Genomic DNA, 19,179 nt, shown 5'->3' on the forward strand with positions numbered 1-19,179 from the left:
CTTATGATGATATTTTGTCTTTACTAATAAAATTTAATAAAAAACTCTCATTTTTTATATATTTTTTTATTGTTCTTACAGTATTTAAAATATTTTTTTATTTATCACACGTCTTTAAAACATAATTTCCATTACAATTAATATTTTATAACAACATTTGGACTTTACTGATAAAATTTAATTAAAATTCTCATTTTTTTATAATTTATATATTAAATAATTAATTTTAAATATTGGATATTTATATTTTTTATATATTAAAACATATTTTTCATTAAAATTAATAATTTATGATAATTTTTAGTCTTAAATATAAATAAAATTTAAATATTAGATATTTAATTTTCATTTTTTAATGATTTTCTTACTGTGTTTTTTTATTTATTATACATTTTTAAAACATAATTTTCATTAGACCGTAATATTTTGTAATTATTAATCAAATTTAATTAAAATCTTCAATTTTTTTAATTTATGTATTTAATAATTTCATCAATTAATTTAAAAGTATACATATTTTTATAATTCACTCTCCTTTTGATCAAACATTTAACGGATAAAACAAGTCCGGAAAGCCTCCTCTAAACGGTGCGGTGTCGGAGATCGGGTCGGCTTGCGGCGTCGGTTGCGACTCCATTGAAGGTAAAAAATAAAAGAACTGCAGGCCCGTCCGGAACGGATGAGCGGGAAGCGGCCGCCGCCGCCGCTGCACTCTCCCCAAGGATGAACACGTTCGTTGAACTTACCCAGTTACCTACATTCGGGGCGCGGGGCACGTGCTGGCCGGCCGCGGCCGGGGGAGGCGCGCTCCGCCGGCCGGCGGTGGGGAGAGATGACGTCAGTCAGGGGTGGGTTGGCGTCATCGTTGCGGCGGACGGGGGAAGGGGGGGCCCGCGCTCGCCGCCATAGATGCACGGCACTTCGACAAAGCCGTGCCGGTCCTGCGGTCTCTGCTCATCTCTGCTCAGGACGCGGGTGACATTGCGATTGTAAATTCTAAATTAAGAAGGTGGTTGGTTCTTTTTTGATTTCGATTTTCGACGGAGCCGACCATGAGGATCCAGAACACTAGGGAGAACATGTGAGTTTTTGTTGAAAATATGGTGTTTAATATGTTTATCACTGCTTAAATCATTTTTATTAAAAATTTCGAATACAATTAATAATTATTTAGTTTTTATCAGTTTACAAAAAATTATAAAAATATTTTATAATTTATTAGTAAATTAATTAATTATTTAATTATTTAAATATTGCCTTATCCCTCAAATATTTTCAAATATTTTAATTTTTTATTTCTTTATTAAAATATTAATTTATTAAGTTTCTGATAATTTAAATAAATAATCATTTGCTTATTTTAATATATTTTTTTTGAATTATTATCAATCAAGATTTTAAATATAAATATGTTAAACAAATAATTAAATTGATATATTTTAATAAATTAATTAAAAAAATATAGATTAATCTCCAAAATATTTGTGCTTTGATATGTAAATAATAAAATGTATTGAACGAAGTTTAAATTGTTATATAAAAATTGGTTTTTCATGTATGTATTTATATATTTTTATTATTATTTTCAACATTTTTAATTTTTTGTTTCTGGTTTAATGGATTAATTTATTAAATTACAGACAATTTATTTAAGTAATCATTTCCTTATTTTAATATATTATTTTGAATTAATGTTAATCAAGATTTTAAACATAAATATGTTATACAAATAATTAAATTGATATATTTTATTATATTAATTAAAAAAATAGAAAAATGTGTTGAATGCACCTTAAATTTTTATATAAAAATTGTTTTTTCACATATGTATTTATATTTTTTTATATATTTTACTATTACTTATTTTCAACATTTTTAATTTTCTATTTCCTGTTTAATAGATTAATTAATTTATTAAATTTCAGACAATTTATATAAACAATCATTTCCTTATTTTAATATATTTTTTTGAATTAATATTAATCAAAATTTTATACATAAATATGTTAAACATATAATTGAATTGATATATTTTAATAAATTAACTAAAAAAATATTGATTAATCTCCAAAATATTTGTACTTGAATGTGAAAGTAATAAAATGTGTTGAATGCAGCTTAAATTTTCATATAAAAATTGTTTTTTCACGTTTGTATTTATATTTTTTACATTTTTACTATTACTTATTTTCAACATTTTTAATTTTCTGTTTCCTGTTTAATAGATTAATTAATTTATTAAATTTCAGACAATTTATATAAATAATCATTTCATTATTTTAATATATTTTTTTGAATTAATATTAATCAAGATTTTAAACATAAATATATTAAACAAACAATTGAATTGATATATTTTAATAAATTAACTAAAAAAATATAGATTAATCTCCAAATCTTAAATTTTTATATAAAAATTGGTTTTTCACGTATGTATTTATATTTTTACTATTATTTATTTTCAACATTTTTAATTTTCTGTTTCCTGTTTAATGAATTAATTAATTTATTAAATTTCAGACAATTTATATAAATAATCATTTCATTATTTTAATATATTTTTTTGAATTAATATTAATCAAGATTTTAAACATAAATATATTAAACAAACAATTGAATTGATATATTTTAATAAATTAACTAAAAAAATATAGATTAATCTCCAAATCTTAAATTTTTATATAAAAATTGGTTTTTCACGTATGTATTTATATTTTTACTATTATTTATTTTCAACATTTTTAATTTTCTGTTTCCTGTTTAATGAATTAATTAATTTATTAAGTTTCAGACAATTTATATAAATAATCATTTCCTTATTTTATATATTTTTTTGAATTAATATTAATCAAAATTTTGAACAAAAATATGTTAAATATATAATTGAATTGATATATTTTAATAAATTAACTAAAAAAAATATTGATTAATCTCCAAAATATTTGTACTTGGATGTGTAAATAATAAAATGTGTTAAATGCAGCTTAAATTTTTATATAAAAATTGGTTTTTCACGTATGTATTTATATTTTTTTATATTTTTACTATTATTTATTTTCAACATTTTTAATTTTCTGTTTCTTATTTAATAGATTAAGTTTTAGACAATTTATATACATAATCATTTTCTTATTTTAATATATATATTTTTTTTGAATTAATGTTAATCAAGATTTTAAACATAAATATGTTAAACATATAATTGAATTGATATATTTTAATAAATTAACTAAAAAAATATTGATTAATCTCCAAAATATTTGTACTTGAATGTGAAAGTAATAAAATGTGTTGAATGCAGCTTAAATTTTCATATAAAAATTGTTTTTTCACGTTTGTATTTATATTTTTTTACTTTTTTTCAACATTTTTAATTTTTTGTTTCTTTTTTAATAGATTAATTAATTTATTAAGTTTCAGACAATTTATATAAATAATCATTTCCTTATTTTAATATATTTTTTTGAGAAATACAATATATAGTAAATTTTGTTTTGAACTTGAATAATTTTATTAAATTGTTACACAAGTTTAACTCTTGTTAGGCACAGTTTTGATAATTGGACCTTCGAAATAATTATTGAATATGATTTTTAGCCTTAAGTTAATGTATAAACACATTTTAATCTGTCAAAATTTTATTATGAATTAAAAGTGTTAAATATAAATGTCTTATTTGAGGAAATCTTGTTTTATATCGAATTTTGATAACTTTAACTAAATAAAATTTTTGACTTCTGGTTTTAGCTTCTTAAATAAATTGATCAAACATGTTTTTATATAATTAATTAATTCCCTTTGAACATAAAACTACGCACAATATATTTTTGACATGCCTTTTTTGTGTAAATGAACACGGATGAATGAAAATAAAGCAATTACGACAGCGCTCGTAATTAACAAAATAAACACACGTTCTCCTGTTTTGTAAACTTATTTTCGCGCACATTCACAGGTTAAAATCTTCATAACATCTCGTTGCGTTTTCACTTTTGATCATTTATCGGGTCAGTTTAGGTTGGTGTTCTAAGATCTTTTCAACGGTCACATCCGACTTTGCGTGTAAATATTTGGCTCGTGGCTGCTTCGTTTATAATAAATCCGGGCAACGTTTCCGCCTTTGATTGATTGAGTTAATGTAAACTTAATATTTCGCTTGTTGCTTTAATGTGTTGATTAAATACGTGCATATTCATAGTTTTAAAAAATATCCAGGGACGTAGAAAGTTGAGAAATCCCTCAGAATCTAACATCCAGTACACTTTATTTGGTAAAAAATTACTTTGTTCATACTAAAGTGACTTACCATACACTGAATTTTAAGGCTAGATACAGTACTTCCTTGTGGGTGCAATACCATGCGAAATTTCATGCATGGAGTACTCCTACAGCCAACTTTGAAGAAACAGCGAGAACTTATTCAAGGTCCTAAAATTCAAGTATAATTAACTTACCACAACTCCACATTCTTTGATGTGTTGATGTCACATTAAATCTAGAACAATAATTATTTACCTTACCTTTTATGTGACTGATAAAGTAATGAATACATTGCTGCACCAACACAAAGTGGATAGAGCAAGTAACTCAAATACTTCATGCACTGCTCATCATATTGTCTGGTTTTCTTCTCCTTTGCAGTTTCTTGTTGCATCTTATTAAATGACAGGCCACTTCTGCAAGACAAACTGGTCTTTAGGACTTTGCTAACTTTCCAAAACTATAATATTCATAAATTTGTTTACATTACTCACAGTTTTAAAAAATTTGTTACCTCTATTAAAGTGGCCACACCACTTGGTATTAAAACTAACAAAGATGTGCCATCATCCAACAGGTACAAAAATATTATAGTCTGAGAAAGGGTCTCCAGTATGAGATGCGAGAAGACAACCCTGCCATTCATTTCGGTGACTTCCAGAAGCTGACGTCGTTTTTGAACGACAGAAAATCTAGCAGCAACTAAAACTACAACCTGACACAAAGTGTGCACATTATAAATTGATTTCCTTACATGTATACCTCCAATTAACACAGTGGCACACAACAAATACAAATTAGTGTCGGTGAACACCCTTTTAACTTCATCCAGGTCTTTCTCAGTGAAGCCCAACTGTATGAACTGCAGCAAAGTGGCCTTAATTTGTAGCAAAAATCTCATTTTGCCTATTAATGTGTATAAGAATTCAGTTTTTTCTAATATCCATGGTGATTTCCTGCAAATTTTTCAGCCGCATTACATTACTCACAGTTTTCACAATTTTGTTACCTCTATTAAAGAGGCCACACCACACAACAGGTACAAAAATATTATAGTCTGAGAAAAGGCCCTCCGATATAAAGTGTGAGAAGACATCCCTGCCATTGATTTCTGTGACTTCCAGAAGCTGACGTCGTTTTTGAACGACAGAAAATCTAGCAGTAACTAAAACTACAACCTGACACAAAGTGTGCACATTATAAATTGATTTCCTTACATGTATACTTCCAATTAACACAGTGACATACAACAAATACAAATTAGTGTCGGTGAACACCCCTTTAACTTCATCCATGTCTTTCTCAGTGAAGCCCAACTGAATGAACTGCCACTCGACATTAAAACTAACAAAGACATGCCTTCATCCAACTGGCACCAAAATATAATAGTCTGAGAAAAAGCCCTCCAATATACAGTGTGAGAAGACAACTCTGTCATTGATTTCTGTGACTTCCAGAAGCTGACGTCGTTTTTGAACGACAGAAAATCTAGCAGCAACTAAAACTACAACCTGACACAAAGTGTGCACATTATAAATTGATTTCCTTACATGTATACTTCCAATTAATACGGTGGCACCCAACAAATACAAATTAGTGTCGGCCAACACCCCTTTAACTTCATCCAGGTCTTTCTCAGTGAAGCCCAACTGAATGAACTGCAGCAAAGTGGCCTTAATTTGCAGCAAAAATCTCATTTTGCCAAGTGATGTGTATAAAAACTCAGTTTTTCTAATATCCATGGTGATTTCCTGTAAATTTCTTAGTCGTATTTGTAAGCAGTCTTCTTTAGCAATGAACAGGAATTGCTTCCCCATATTAACTCAGAAGAAACTTCTTGGGAATTTCAGATACTAAAAAACTGGTCCATTATTGGATAGCCTCAAAAAACATATCATTTTCCCACGTGGGATTTATATACTGCCAGAAAAGTAGGAGAAAGTAGTGGCTAGTGAAGGGCAAAACTTCTAGTGAAATATTTTGGTCCCTTAAATTTTAAATTAAGCTTTTATTATGTAAAATAAAAAACAGCGAGAACTTATTCAAGGTCCTAATATACAATTTATCACAAAATATTTATCAAAACTGGAAATTTTTTTAATATTAAAAAAACAGCGAGAACTTATTCAAGGTCCCAATATACAACTTTTCACAAAATATTTACCAAATCTGCACACTTCACTCAAAGTGGCCTTAATTAGTAGTAATTCTAGGGCAATGGGCAGGAATTCCGTCCTCAAATCAATACATTACTAATTTATTTGATTAATTTATTATTTATTTATTTCAGTGGCAACTACCTGGTGCGCGTGCGTGCACAGGTGATGTCGCGGGACGACAGCAGCGGCGGCTGGGTGCCGCTGGGCGGCGGCGGCCTCAGCAACGTGTCGGTGCGCAAGAGGCCGCGGCCCCAGCAGCAGCCGGCCACCGCGCAACAGACGTCCGTCACCAACGCAGCCGCCACGACCACGACGACGACAACGGGCGGCGCCAACAACACCAACACCACGTCGGCCACAACGGCCGGCAACGCGCCCGCCGCCGACACCAAACCGAAGCACGACTACCTCATCTTCGGCAAGAGGATCTCCGACAACTCGGTGAGGGTCTATTTTGAACGTCCTTTGATGTGTTCACGCGTCTGTACCTCCCCCGTTTTAATCCGATGGCCGTGTTCAATTGACTGTTCAGTCGAAAGGAGTGCGTCACGCAAACGCCGGGTCACCTGGGGACCGGGTTTTTTTCCCGCAGGAAGGCTACACGTGCCCGCCTAGACGGACGTCCCTATAATAAACCAATCAACCAATATTCAGATTGATTAACCCAATTTTGTTTGTAGATTGTGTTGAGCTGCACGATCAAGAAGGACTTCGAGTACAACAAAGTGATGCCAACGTTCCACCATTGGAAAACCGGGGACAAGAAGTTCGGATTGACCTTTCAGGCGGCCGCCGACGCCAGGGCCTTCGACAAGGGAGTCAGGACAGCCGTTGAGGATCTGCTGGACGGTAAGGGGACTTCCTTTAACTTAATCTTGGTGTTTTAACTCTTTGGAACTGCTCCTCGGCCCATGTTCTCAGTGTTGTGACCTAAAGGGACCATTGAAATGATTTATTTCACCTTAATAATCAACTTAATTAAGTCCAGAATGACAGAATGGACATTTTAATAGTCCCTGTTTTAAGTGTTAGATGTTAAATGATTTTACAATTTCGATTTTGAGATTCATGGCCATCACATTCATCAATCTGTACTGTAATTAGTACCACATAAATTAATATTAATAAATGTGTGGTTTAATGTTTCTCATAAAATGGGCCTTGCTAAATCTTTAGGGTGTAATATTTCTTATCTGCTCTATTTGCACATTTTTCATTGCTTTCCTACTACGGGATTCCTACATGGTGAGTAAAAAATGGTATATAATCAAATTAAGGCGTTCATAAAACTGCTATATTTAGTTTTGGCATGGGCGTGAATTTGAAACGTTCCTTTTCAAGAATCTAAGGAGACAGAAAAACCGTTGACTAATTCATTTTAATTTTCTCGAACGTATGACTGCCATTATCTATTTTTAGAACAAGTTAAGGTCTTAACTTTTTGTTAATTAACTTATCTAAATTACTTAATTTATCTTAATTATCACTATGAGTTTTAACACAGAAAATTGACATATTTTTGTTCTCTTTTTAATCACCTTAATTGTACTTAATAAAACATTAAAATTAGTTGGGACAATAATAATATATGTTAAAATTGATGTTTTAGGTTTTGCGGAAACCTCTCCCTCATCACCATTGCCGAAATGTCCAAAAGACGTGGGTGACGACGATGTCTTCATGGTAATTTACTTGAATTTATTGAAATTATTAATAAAATATTGATTTTGCTTTAATTTCCAGACTCTGAATCTTCCGCAGGAACCTCAGGATTCGAGGAGTTCGAGCGATTCTAGTACCAAAGGGTCCGACCACCATCGAATCCACTATTATCTCCACGACAAACCGCTTGAACCCAGACAACCTACGTACGAGCCCAGCAAAGGTGACTTATTCGTTCATATATTAAATCCAGGATTTCAATTACGAGTTCGAAATAGTTCACATGGAACATCGTTTTGTTAATTTATTACAAACGTTTTGAATTAAAAAGCTACTTGTGTTTCTAATTAAAGCGCTTCGTATTGTTGTAATTTCATACAGCACTTTTCACGTCAACAATTACGTAGTTTCATTCGAATTTTCTACTCGTTCATTTATCATACGAGTAATATTTTTAATTAGTTATGTTGTTATACAGTTTTTAATAAAGTTAGTAATTTAAATTAAAGTAACTTTCACGAATATACTGCCGAAGTTTTCTGTACACTTTTATTCTACTCATTCATTTAACACAATATTTAACTGGCAACATTTTTCAGCCTTATTTTTATACTGTAACATTAATTATCACAATAAATTTTAGAATTTTATTAAGAAATTAATATTTTTTATATTTTTCTTTGTCCTTTTATTAAAAGAATTGATATTTCCAATACTTTTCTTTGGTAATTTGAAGTTTTTTTAGACAATTTTAACATGTTCCTTCATTTAAGAACATTTTTGAGGGACAACACTTTTCACCCATATTTCCATACATTAAAATTAATTATATTAATCGAATTATAATAAATATTGATCCTTTTATTAAGAAAATTAGTATTTTCAACACTTTTCTTTGACTATTTTAAGTTTTTTTAGTCAGTTTTATCATGTTCCTTCATTTAATAACATTTTTGAGTGACAACAATTTTCAGTCTTATTTCCATACATTAAAATTAATTATACTAATCTAATTATAATAAACATTGATCCTTTTATTAAGAAAATTAGTATTTTCAATACTTTTCTTTGGCTATTTTAAGTTTTTTAGTCAATTTTAACATGTTTCTTCATTTAATAACATTTTTAAGTCACCACAATTTTGAGCCTTATTTCCACACATTAAAATTAATTATACTAATCTAATTATAATAAATATTGATCCTTTTATAAAGAAAATTAGTATTTTCAATACTTTTCTTTGGCTATTTTAAGTTTTTTTAGTCAATTTTAACATGTTCCTTCATTTAATAACATTTTTGAGTGACAACAATTTTTAGTCTTATTTACATACATTAAAATAATGACAATAAATATTGATAAAAACTAAAATATACGAATTTATTAAATAACTTATACATAAAACTTGAAGTGTTACAACAATTATAAGGTTTAATTTGGCAATTCCAGGCGAAAACTACCCGTACGTGCAGCTGCAGCCGGTCCACGAGTACATCTACCCGGCGGAGGAACAGCACCACCACCCGCACATCCTCAAGTCGACGATGGTGCGGCGCGACTCGTCGTCGAGCCTGAAAAAGGGCATCGGCGGCCAGGGCGGCGGCATCGTCGGCATCGAGCTGGTGCAGCCGCCGGGCCTCGGTCAGCCGCCGCTGTCCGGCATGGGCCACATGAAGGGCGGCCCGGCCACCGTGTCGGCGCCGACCAAGAAGGGCGGCAAGGCGGCGCAGTCCGTGTGCCGCTACTGCAACCAGATATTCAGCGAGGAGCAGAACCCGAAGGGCGCGTGCGACTTCGCGCCCGACCTCGGCCGCTCCGCGATCAGCAAGATCAGCTGTCTATGGTCAGTACCATATTTCAAACCGATATATCCTCCAAAATGTGCATTTTAGTACAGAATTTGTGACTTTTACTGAATAATAATGTTAAACTGTAGAAAAACCTTAAAATCTATCGATTTTACGACAAAAATTCTAAGAAATATTGAAATTTTGAAGTTAAAATGTCTATTTTACCACAAAATTTAGTTGAATTCTATTAAAAAATTGTCTAATTATAAGTTTATTGATGATTGGTTTGTTTCCAGCTGTGCGCAGTGCGCGTTCTACCACTGCGCATCGGACGGAGAAGGCGACTTTGCGCAGCACCCGTGCGACTGCACGGCGGACGAGGGCTGCGCGCGACGGTGGTGCTGCCTGGCGGTGCTGTCTCTATTCGTGCCCTGCCTGTGGCTGTACCCGCCGCTCAAGCTGTGCCACTGGTGCGGCGTGAGGTGCGGAGCGTGCGGCGGCCGTCACGCCATCTGATCGAGGCGCGCGCACCGCCTCCACCACATCTACGTTTTACGATATTAGATTTCTACGTGTAAACCCCCATCCAACCCGATCCCCATGCCTCACCCCCTTAGTAAATCCACGACGACGAGAGTACCTGACCGTTCTTTGTTCCCCTTCCCCGGAATCGGTGGCCGACCAGTTTATTTTTGTACAGGCGTGTCGAACTCGTAACCGACCCCCCCGTTAGGTTCGTGGAGGCGTTAATCGGTCGCCGTGCTTCATCCCCCTTATATATCCAATCCCCTCGACCACACAGAAGCTATTTTTTTATGCTGACGGTGAGATAGGTTCCATGGGGTCGACCCACTCCCCGTCGTCGCTTCAGCACCTCCATTTTTTGGTCACATCGAACGTTCCCCATCGTTTATTGGTCCGGCGTTGTGGGGGTGGGTCGGCACGAGTCCACACTTCGTAAATATAAATAAAGAAAAGTGTCTGTGATTTTAATGTAAGCGTTTTTCATAGTATTAGAGTTTTTAATTTCGACTGTGTCAACCTGGAAGATCCGTTACGTTCTATTATTATTATTATTACTATTAATATTATTATTATTATTATTGTCGTAAGTCCATTTAGTTATTTGAACATTAATATCGTAAAATAAGACGTGTGGTGTTTGGACGGTTTTACAGTGCTCAACGTTGGAGGGTTGTGAACACTAAATATAAATTAACTAAGTGTATCACTTGATTAAAAACAAAGACTGTTTATTTGTTGATTTTTCTATTGTATAGAGCAGCACGGCGTTACTTGAAAACGGCGATATCCATACAATTATCACATGTCTTGGATGATACCTGAAGAACTAATGCCAAGTTAAAGACTGTTTAAATTAGTGATTGGAGCGTATGTTTCGTGTTTCAAGTAGATCCGGTGTGTGCATTTAATGATGCTAAGAATGTGAATATTAAAAATTTTTAATCCCATTTATTTATTTTTTCCTTTTGACTCGGAACAAAACCAGATCGCCACCAAGAAACGTTTATATAAATATATATAAGTATATCAAATTGTATATCAAAAACTAAAGAAATTAGTGGTCTGAGTTTGTTTCCACGTGGAGATTTAAACTTGTTAATGTGTTCCAATCGATTAAGGCTTTACATATAATTTATGCATTGTTTAATAAATTGTTATAACGAAATTAACGCCAATATATGTACACTGTATTTATTAAACCGACATTTTTCGGATAAAAACTTGTACTATGTACTGCCAAACCCGAAAACAAATTCGTATATTGTATATAAATGGCGCATAGTAATGACAATACGGCTTAACCAATATAAGCAAAATCATGACAAAACCTAATCCTTGAGTGTTCAAGACTTTGGGGCGACCTAAAGGGATATAAAACTCGGAATGTGTTTTTAATAAACCAGAAAAACACGCGACATGTTCGTCATATATCATTAAATGTTTTATATTGTAGATGTACCATCTTCGGGGTGACGGGTATGTCGCCTTTTTAAAAAAAAAATGAGAAAAAGCAATGTTGAAAGGGATCACATTGTAAATCGGCACCAACCCTTCGATGTTGTTTTTGCCTTGTTCACACGTGTATCTACCCAATCCAGTTTCTTTTGCATTTAAATACTTTCGATAAACATACATGTAATATATGATACCAAGAATTGTATCAGGGTCCCTTTTGCCGTATTTAAGTGAACTCGGGATGCCTGAAAGTGTTGTTTTGGCACAACGTTTCAAACATCTCGAGCCATGTACAGTCACATACGTGTGTTACATATGACAACACAATCTTTCGAGAAGTTGAACACGTCGTAAACCTGGCTTCACTTATTCTAGGGCTCAGTATAGGTGTCTCAATTTTTACGAATAATATTGAAAAGTTGGTGTGTAAAATTGAGATTGTATACATTGTAGTTTTAGAGTGTATTTTACAAATTAACTTATTCTCCGTAGGAACTAAAACTAAACGTTTTCACGAATAAAAGTCATTTACACAACATGGACAACGCTGCATTTTTACTACTAATTGTATATAATAAGACTTCACTTGAAAGTTTGTGGTGTTGCTGTCGTAATAAATTTAAATCGTTACACGTGTAACTATTTAAATCTCTTACCACCATTCATATTGTAATATATGCAATCGGGTTTTACTTGATTACATAGTTTTAAAAGGATCAGTGTAATGTTCTCTGTAAATATATGTGGAAGCGCTATGTGTGTGAATGATATTTTAAATATATTAAGAATACAAACAATGTTAATATAAATGAGTTTTATTTTTATTCTTAATATTAATTATTTACTTTTTATTTTCCCCCGTTTCTGTGTAGCTCAACTACTATTATATTCTTTATATTACTCCCTTTTCTTTAATTAATTAATTAAATTAATTTGGGATAGAAATTTACAAAAAAAAATCTATGCGTGTTTGATCTGCACATAAATTAATATTTATTTAAGCAGTTTTACAAAGTAAAGTACTATTATTTATTCACCATTTCTCGTTCATCAGATTCAATTAACTGAATATTTAATTCTAAAAAATAATTAAAGAACAGTAATAAAACACAACAACTTCAAATCTTATTAAAAATTGTGATAATTCACTCTTTTATTATATAATATAAATATATTTAGGATTTTAAATAAGTCGTCGCTGTTACTCCAAAGATGGCAGCAGCAGTACTCCGTGCATAGAATGTTGACCTGTGAAGCACAAAGACGTCCTGTTTCTAACATTAAATATCAGAATATGAGTGCAAATAAAGTAATTTTTTGTTGGTGAACAGTTTCAAAACGTTTAAAAGTATGATCCAGAAGATGTGCAATACTTTCGAGTGAAATATTTAAGTTTAAATAATAATTATTTTGTAAAATAATCAGCGAAAATTTATTCAAGGTTCTAATAAATAAATAAAACACTTTCTCGATAATTTTAAACAATAAAATTAAGCAACAAAATAAATTACATGCCTTGTAAACGTCATTGTCAGTTTTTGTCCCACCTTTTTCATCACATGAAATACATTAAACAACCCCTAAAAGGTGTCCATAGTTATTACACACAACAGTTTTATAAATAAGACTCAATTTGTTCTAATTAAAGCATTGTTTATAACAAGAAACAAAAATATAAACAACATAACCTATCAAAGGTAGATAGATTTGTTTACAAGATCTACACTTTAGACGTCTATTGTATTAAGTTATGGCCGGTTGTTTTGACATGTTGACGTGTCCTGTCTGAAATGAGGGCTGTTATTAATTATATACTTACGGCCCTATTCTTTTTGTTTATATTAAGATCCATCTACAGCCTTCTAAGCATATACAGGGCCCCAACATGCGCGGAACACGACATATGTTACAAATCATTCCTAAACAAGGTTCCTAACCTAGATCTCTACGTGTTTTTATCTGATAATTCCAAGTCCGGCAATTTCGACCAGATCCTATTCCTCGAGAAGTTCAACTACACGACCCCGTTCGAAAGGTACCGACAATAAACCTTACAACAAGGTGTTTTAGTCAATTTTGATTTATTTTAGAGTGGTGCCGATTGAGCTGTCAAAACCAGCAAGGAATAATGGGTCGCTGTACATTCACAACGTTATCCTGCCCAGTAAACCACGCAAAAACCCCTCCCTGAGGGAATTAATTGACAGTCCAGATGCCACCTATGTTAGAAATAGGTTGACGAGATATGCAGTGCCTCTTAGTGCAACTTTTAATTTACTCAGTGAGAACACTAAGAGTGAACAGTACAAACCAGTCACACACTTGAAAAGTAAATACGCACTATTGATGATGACTGAACACTTAAATATACCCCATGCTGAGATTCCCAATGAGTTTCTCAGGTACTTTAGGGTTAATATGAGGAAGGAGTTTTTGCCCATTGCCGAAGAAGACAGCTTACAAATGCGTCTGAGGGACTTGCAGGAAATTACCGTGGATACTAGGAAAACTGAGTTTTTATACACTTACATGCCGGCTTCACTGGGCAAAATGAGATTTTTGCTGCAAATTAAGGCCACTTTGCTGCAGTTCATTCAGTTGGGCTTCACTGAGAAGGACCTGGATGAAGTTAAAGGGGTGTTCGCCGACACTAATTTGTATTTGTTGTGTGCCACTGTGTTAATTGGAAGTATACATGTAAGGAAATCAATTTATAATGTGCACCATTTGTGTCAGGTTGTAGTTTTAGTTGTTGCTGGATTTTCTGTCGTTCAAAAACGACGTCAGCTTCTGGAAGTCACAGAAATCAATGGCAGGGTTGTCTTCTCGCACCTTATATTGGAGAGCCTTTTCTCAGACTATAATATTTTTGTACCTGTTGGATGAAGGCACATCTTTGTTAGTTTTAGTACCAAGTGGTGTGGCCACTTTAATAGAGGTAACAAATTTTTTAAAACTGTGAGTAATGTAAACAAATTTATGAACATTATAGTTCTGGAAAGTTAGCAAAGTCCTAAAGACCAGTTTGTCTTGGAGAAGTGGTCTGTCATTTAATAAAATGCAACAAGAAACAGCAGAAGAGAAGAAAACCAGGCAGTATGATGAGGAGTGCATGAAGTATTTGAGTTACTTGCTCTATCCACTTTGTGTTGGTGCAGCAATGTATTCATTACTTTATCAGTCACATAAAAGGTAATGAAAATAATTATTGTTCTAAAATTACTGTGATATTAGCTGTTTTGGTAAATATTTTGTGGTATGTTTATTTTACTTTTATATTAAATATTAATCAAGTAATTCCCCCAATTCTTTGTCTGCCACTGCCATCTTTGAAGACACATTGAGAACTTATTCAAGGTGTTTATAATATTTATGAGATTAGATAATGCGCATTCACCATATCTAATACCTACTTGTGCGCATCCACCAAATTTTATATTTAAATGAAAAATTAAACCGCCAAAATTAAAAGTAACGAACAATCTATCTCATATCTTTTCATTTGTTAGATTTTGATGGATTAGTCACTTTATATTTATTTATTTTTATATTTTCCATCATTTACTTAGTTTAATTTTATTATGGATTAAGTATAATTAATGATTTTGTTAATAATAATGGGATACTATACAAACAAATTAAATAATAATTAAAACCTTATTACAGAATCAAATTAACTACTTAAGAAACAATTATATTTGACTATATACAGCCTTAAATCGTAATTTAATCGTAAAAATTTACAGAAAAAGAAGCTGTACATAACTAATTATAATTACCAGTCATTTAAATTGCTTTTCAGCTATTAAAAATATAAATTTAGTAGTAAAATTATAAAATATATTTTATTTCTACAATTGATCATGTAAATCAATTTAAATAGAGTATGTAAGGACCGTTTGAACTTACATTTTTGGGTCCCCGATGGAGAGATAAAAATTAGGGGGAACATTGACGGGACAGATGAGGATTCTTTTGTTGAGGGGATTTATTGCATCTGTGACCTGGGCCGGCTCGTACCCCGACGACTATTAAAAAGCGCAGGTAGAAACTGCAGACGTGACGGCCGACACCCAAACATCCCGTTGCCAGATGTGAAGGACGTGCAAAGTTCACGTGCAGTTACGACGCGAAAACATGTTTACTGTTACACACGTTATTGTTTCTGGAAAACGGATAATTCGAATAAATTTATTCGCTTCCATATTTATTCTGATTTCTTATTTAATTTAAAGATTGGGAGGATAAAAAAGGCAAAAATATTAATTAGAATATATATTTTATTCAATATTATATCAGTAAATTATTTACAGAAATAAAATATAATTATTGTTTAAAATAATTAAGTATTTATTTAAGTACTTGAACAAATTAGAATTTCTTAATTAGATTTTATATACATTTGACTACAAAAATAAATAATTTTTAACAGTAGTTGAAGCTCCCAAAAACACGAATAATCTTAATTAAAAATAAATCAAAATATGTATAAAACTTCATAATTTTGATGCAAATAAATTAATTTACATCCACTACAAAATATATTAAACAAATATGTATAATAAATAATCACTTTATTTATACTCAACATTAGATAAAGCTCTCAAAAACACGAATAATATTGATTAAAAATAAAATAAAACAATAAAATTCATATAAAATCCTCATTAAATTGTTGTAATTTTATTGCTTTTAAATTAATTTACAGCCACTATAAAATGTATTAAACAAATGTGTTATAATTTGTTTAGGATATAGGTTTTTAAAAACCAATTAACTTAGTTAAAGCTCTCAAAAACATAATTAATTTTTATTAAAAATAAAACAATAAAAAGCATTTAATAACATCATAAAACGTGTTGCATTTAAATAATTTATAGCAGCATAAAATAAATGAATTATTGAAGTCAGAATTGAAAATAAAATCTCTAACATTTTGTACATGTTAATATTTTAAAATTAATTTACTAAAGCCCATCATAAATTTAAGCTCACAACAACATAAATAATTTACGTTAAAAATAAGTTAAATTTATTTGAACACCTCATGAAATCATTGTATTTTGTTGCATCTAAATAATTTTATGGTGACTATAAATAAATGCAATAACTCTGTATTAAAAACTAAAACTTACATAAATACATGTTCTAAAAATAAATTGTTTACAACGTATTTTACATAACATGCATTATTATTAATTACAGTCAAAAACTGGCTAAGCAAATCTTATCTTGTGTTCTTTTATTTTTGTGTTAACAAACACAATTTAACAACTGTTCAATGAGTATTTATTATTTCATTCTTTTTCTGAATCATTTGTAGTAAATTTTATTTAATTTCCTTCAATTTGTAGGACCTTCTTGGTTATCACCAGTAAGTGATTATTTTATTTATAACTTCTTTTATGGTTTATCTTTTAAAAGGAAGGCATAAAATCTAAAATAGTAATTTAAAATACACAAAAACATATTTAATTTAGATATTTCAATAGTACTTTCTTATGTCACATTAAGCCAATTTGTCTTAATTTTTGTTAGTTCAAATTTTTATATAAAAAAACACTCAAATAATAAAATAAAATTTTAAATAATTAATTTTTTTGGTAGAGACACCTAAATAATAAAATATAATTTGACGTTATGATTAATTATTTTTTTATAAAGGTAGTTTGAATAAAACATTATTTAGTCTCCTAATATATATAACCTATTATAATTTATGTTTATACAATAAATTGCTTCTGATATTGCTTTCTCAAAGATCTGAGACATAAATTAGTATCTTTTTATACTATTTTTTATGTCAAATTAAGTCAATTTGTCTAAATTTTTCATAAATCAAATTTTTATTAAAACAAATACTGATACTTAAATAATAAAATATAATTTTACATATTGATTAATTATTTTTTATAAAGGTAGTTTAGTTAAAACATATTTTTTAGTCTCCTAGTATAGTATAGTATAAATCATACCACCCTGTATATTTAACACGTATTTTATATTTATACAATGAAAAACTACAAATTGTCTTTGACATTGCTTTCTCAGAAGGTCTTGGGACATAAATTAGTATTTATTTGTGGTTTTAAGTGTATTTCAGTACTAAAACTGTATAAATTACACAGATAATAAAAGTAATTGAATAATTCATAAAATATTCATACAAGAAAATTGGCGTATAAGTTTTAAACGAACTAACATAAAGTTTGGTTTAATAGAAAACCATTTCCCTGCACTTTGCTCGCAATAAATAATATTAACACAAGGTTTAAATGGACTATATAAATATTTATCAAAGTGTTTTTTGTTTGTGGCGCATTCGCCAAATATTCGATACCCCCGTTCCAAATCAAGTGCTCCGCAATAGTTTAAAATTGTTCCATCCGCGGCGACACGCCAAAACGGATATGCCCCGATTGCGAATGAAAAATCAACGAAAAAACCCACAACAGTTACCCCAAAGGTCAATGCGCCAGCGCATCCGCCATATTTGAAAGTGCGTAAAACTTTTACGGTTCATAAACTGATTTATTGCGGCCGCTTTCGTATTCACGCCGTTCTTTATTTTGGCATCGTTTCCAGCTGGTACTCGTGGACGATCAACAGCCTAGTAAATGGGGTCTACGCCTTCGGGTTCCTGTTTATGTTGCCCCAACTTTTCATCAACTACAGACTTAAATCGGTGGCTGCGTTGCCGTGGCGTGCCTTCACCTACAGGGCTTTCAACACCTTCATCGATGACATATTTGCCTTCATCATAACCATGCCCACGGCCCACAGGGTGGCCTGCTTCAGGGACGACATCATATTCCTTGTTTACTTGTACCAAAGATGGTTTGTTGTTGTTGACAACTGTTGCCTCAAACTTAACTTTAAACGCTTCTATTGTAGGTTATATCCTGTGGATCAGACCAGGACTGATGATCAAGTTGGGGAGGAGGCCGTACCGGAAGGTACTAAAAAGAAAAAGGAATAATTTTGCTGAATTTAATAAATATTTATTTATTTAGTTGAAGGTGTTTTATTTCCCTTTTACCGCACGCAACTTATTTAGTTGTTAATTAATTAGTGCTTTTTACCACAACCTACTTATTATATATTACTAAAAATAGAATTGTATCAAAGACAACGGCGTTGAAAAATCCAAATTATTCATAAAGGAATTGCTGTTAGGAGCCATTTCATACCTGGTTGCGACCAACAGGATCACAATACCGGTTGTGACGTCACATTTTTAATTTAATAATTAATCAATTATTAGTTGTTGTTAAATCATTTGCAACTGCCATAAGTCACTACAACTGATTATAAACGTTCAAAAACAT

General features: G+C 31.4%; 4 protein-coding genes across 4 annotated transcripts in view; 2 read left to right on the forward strand and 2 right to left on the reverse strand.

Annotated features, from left to right (window-relative positions):
* Positions 1-12,660, forward strand: part of LOC109600561 (sprouty-related, EVH1 domain-containing protein 2) — a 40,903-nt gene extending 28,243 nt beyond the window's left edge. Inside the window, exons 2-7 of the mRNA XM_020016728.2 lie at positions 6,551-6,860; positions 7,100-7,268; positions 8,029-8,102; positions 8,163-8,304; positions 9,531-9,924; positions 10,168-12,660. Of these exons, the coding sequence (XP_019872287.1) occupies positions 6,551-6,860; positions 7,100-7,268; positions 8,029-8,102; positions 8,163-8,304; positions 9,531-9,924; positions 10,168-10,387 (1,309 nt within the window). The 3' untranslated portion in view covers positions 10,388-12,660. The remainder of the gene's footprint in view (positions 1-6,550; positions 6,861-7,099; positions 7,269-8,028; positions 8,103-8,162; positions 8,305-9,530; positions 9,925-10,167) is intronic.
* LOC109600564 (cleft lip and palate transmembrane protein 1-like protein) lies at positions 4,332-5,446 on the reverse strand. Its single transcript, XM_049963980.1, has 5 exons — positions 5,270-5,446; positions 5,015-5,216; positions 4,775-4,962; positions 4,521-4,720; positions 4,332-4,428 (listed from the first exon to the last, which is right to left on the reverse strand). The coding sequence occupies exons 3-5, from the start codon at positions 4,904-4,906 to the stop codon at positions 4,386-4,388; spliced, it is 375 nt and encodes a 124-aa protein (XP_049819937.1). The 5' UTR covers positions 4,907-4,962; positions 5,015-5,216; positions 5,270-5,446; the 3' UTR covers positions 4,332-4,385.
* LOC126264741 (cleft lip and palate transmembrane protein 1-like protein) lies at positions 5,461-6,446 on the reverse strand. Its single transcript, XM_049963979.1, has 2 exons — positions 5,811-6,446; positions 5,461-5,758 (listed from the first exon to the last, which is right to left on the reverse strand). The coding sequence occupies exons 1-2, from the start codon at positions 6,075-6,077 to the stop codon at positions 5,492-5,494; spliced, it is 534 nt and encodes a 177-aa protein (XP_049819936.1). The 5' UTR covers positions 6,078-6,446; the 3' UTR covers positions 5,461-5,491.
* Positions 12,661-13,590: 930 nt separating the features above from the next.
* Positions 13,591-18,863, forward strand: LOC109600560 (cleft lip and palate transmembrane protein 1-like protein). Its single transcript, XM_020016727.2, has 6 exons — positions 13,591-13,886; positions 13,942-14,548; positions 14,601-14,789; positions 14,844-15,043; positions 18,437-18,688; positions 18,746-18,863. The coding sequence occupies exons 1-6, from the start codon at positions 13,642-13,644 to the stop codon at positions 18,828-18,830; spliced, it is 1,578 nt and encodes a 525-aa protein (XP_019872286.1). The 5' UTR covers positions 13,591-13,641; the 3' UTR covers positions 18,831-18,863.
* Positions 18,864-19,179: the final 316 nt, after the last annotated feature.

This window comes from Aethina tumida, chromosome 2 (genome assembly GCF_024364675.1).
Source record: "Aethina tumida isolate Nest 87 chromosome 2, icAetTumi1.1, whole genome shotgun sequence".
NCBI lineage: Eukaryota > Metazoa > Arthropoda > Insecta > Coleoptera > Nitidulidae > Aethina > Aethina tumida.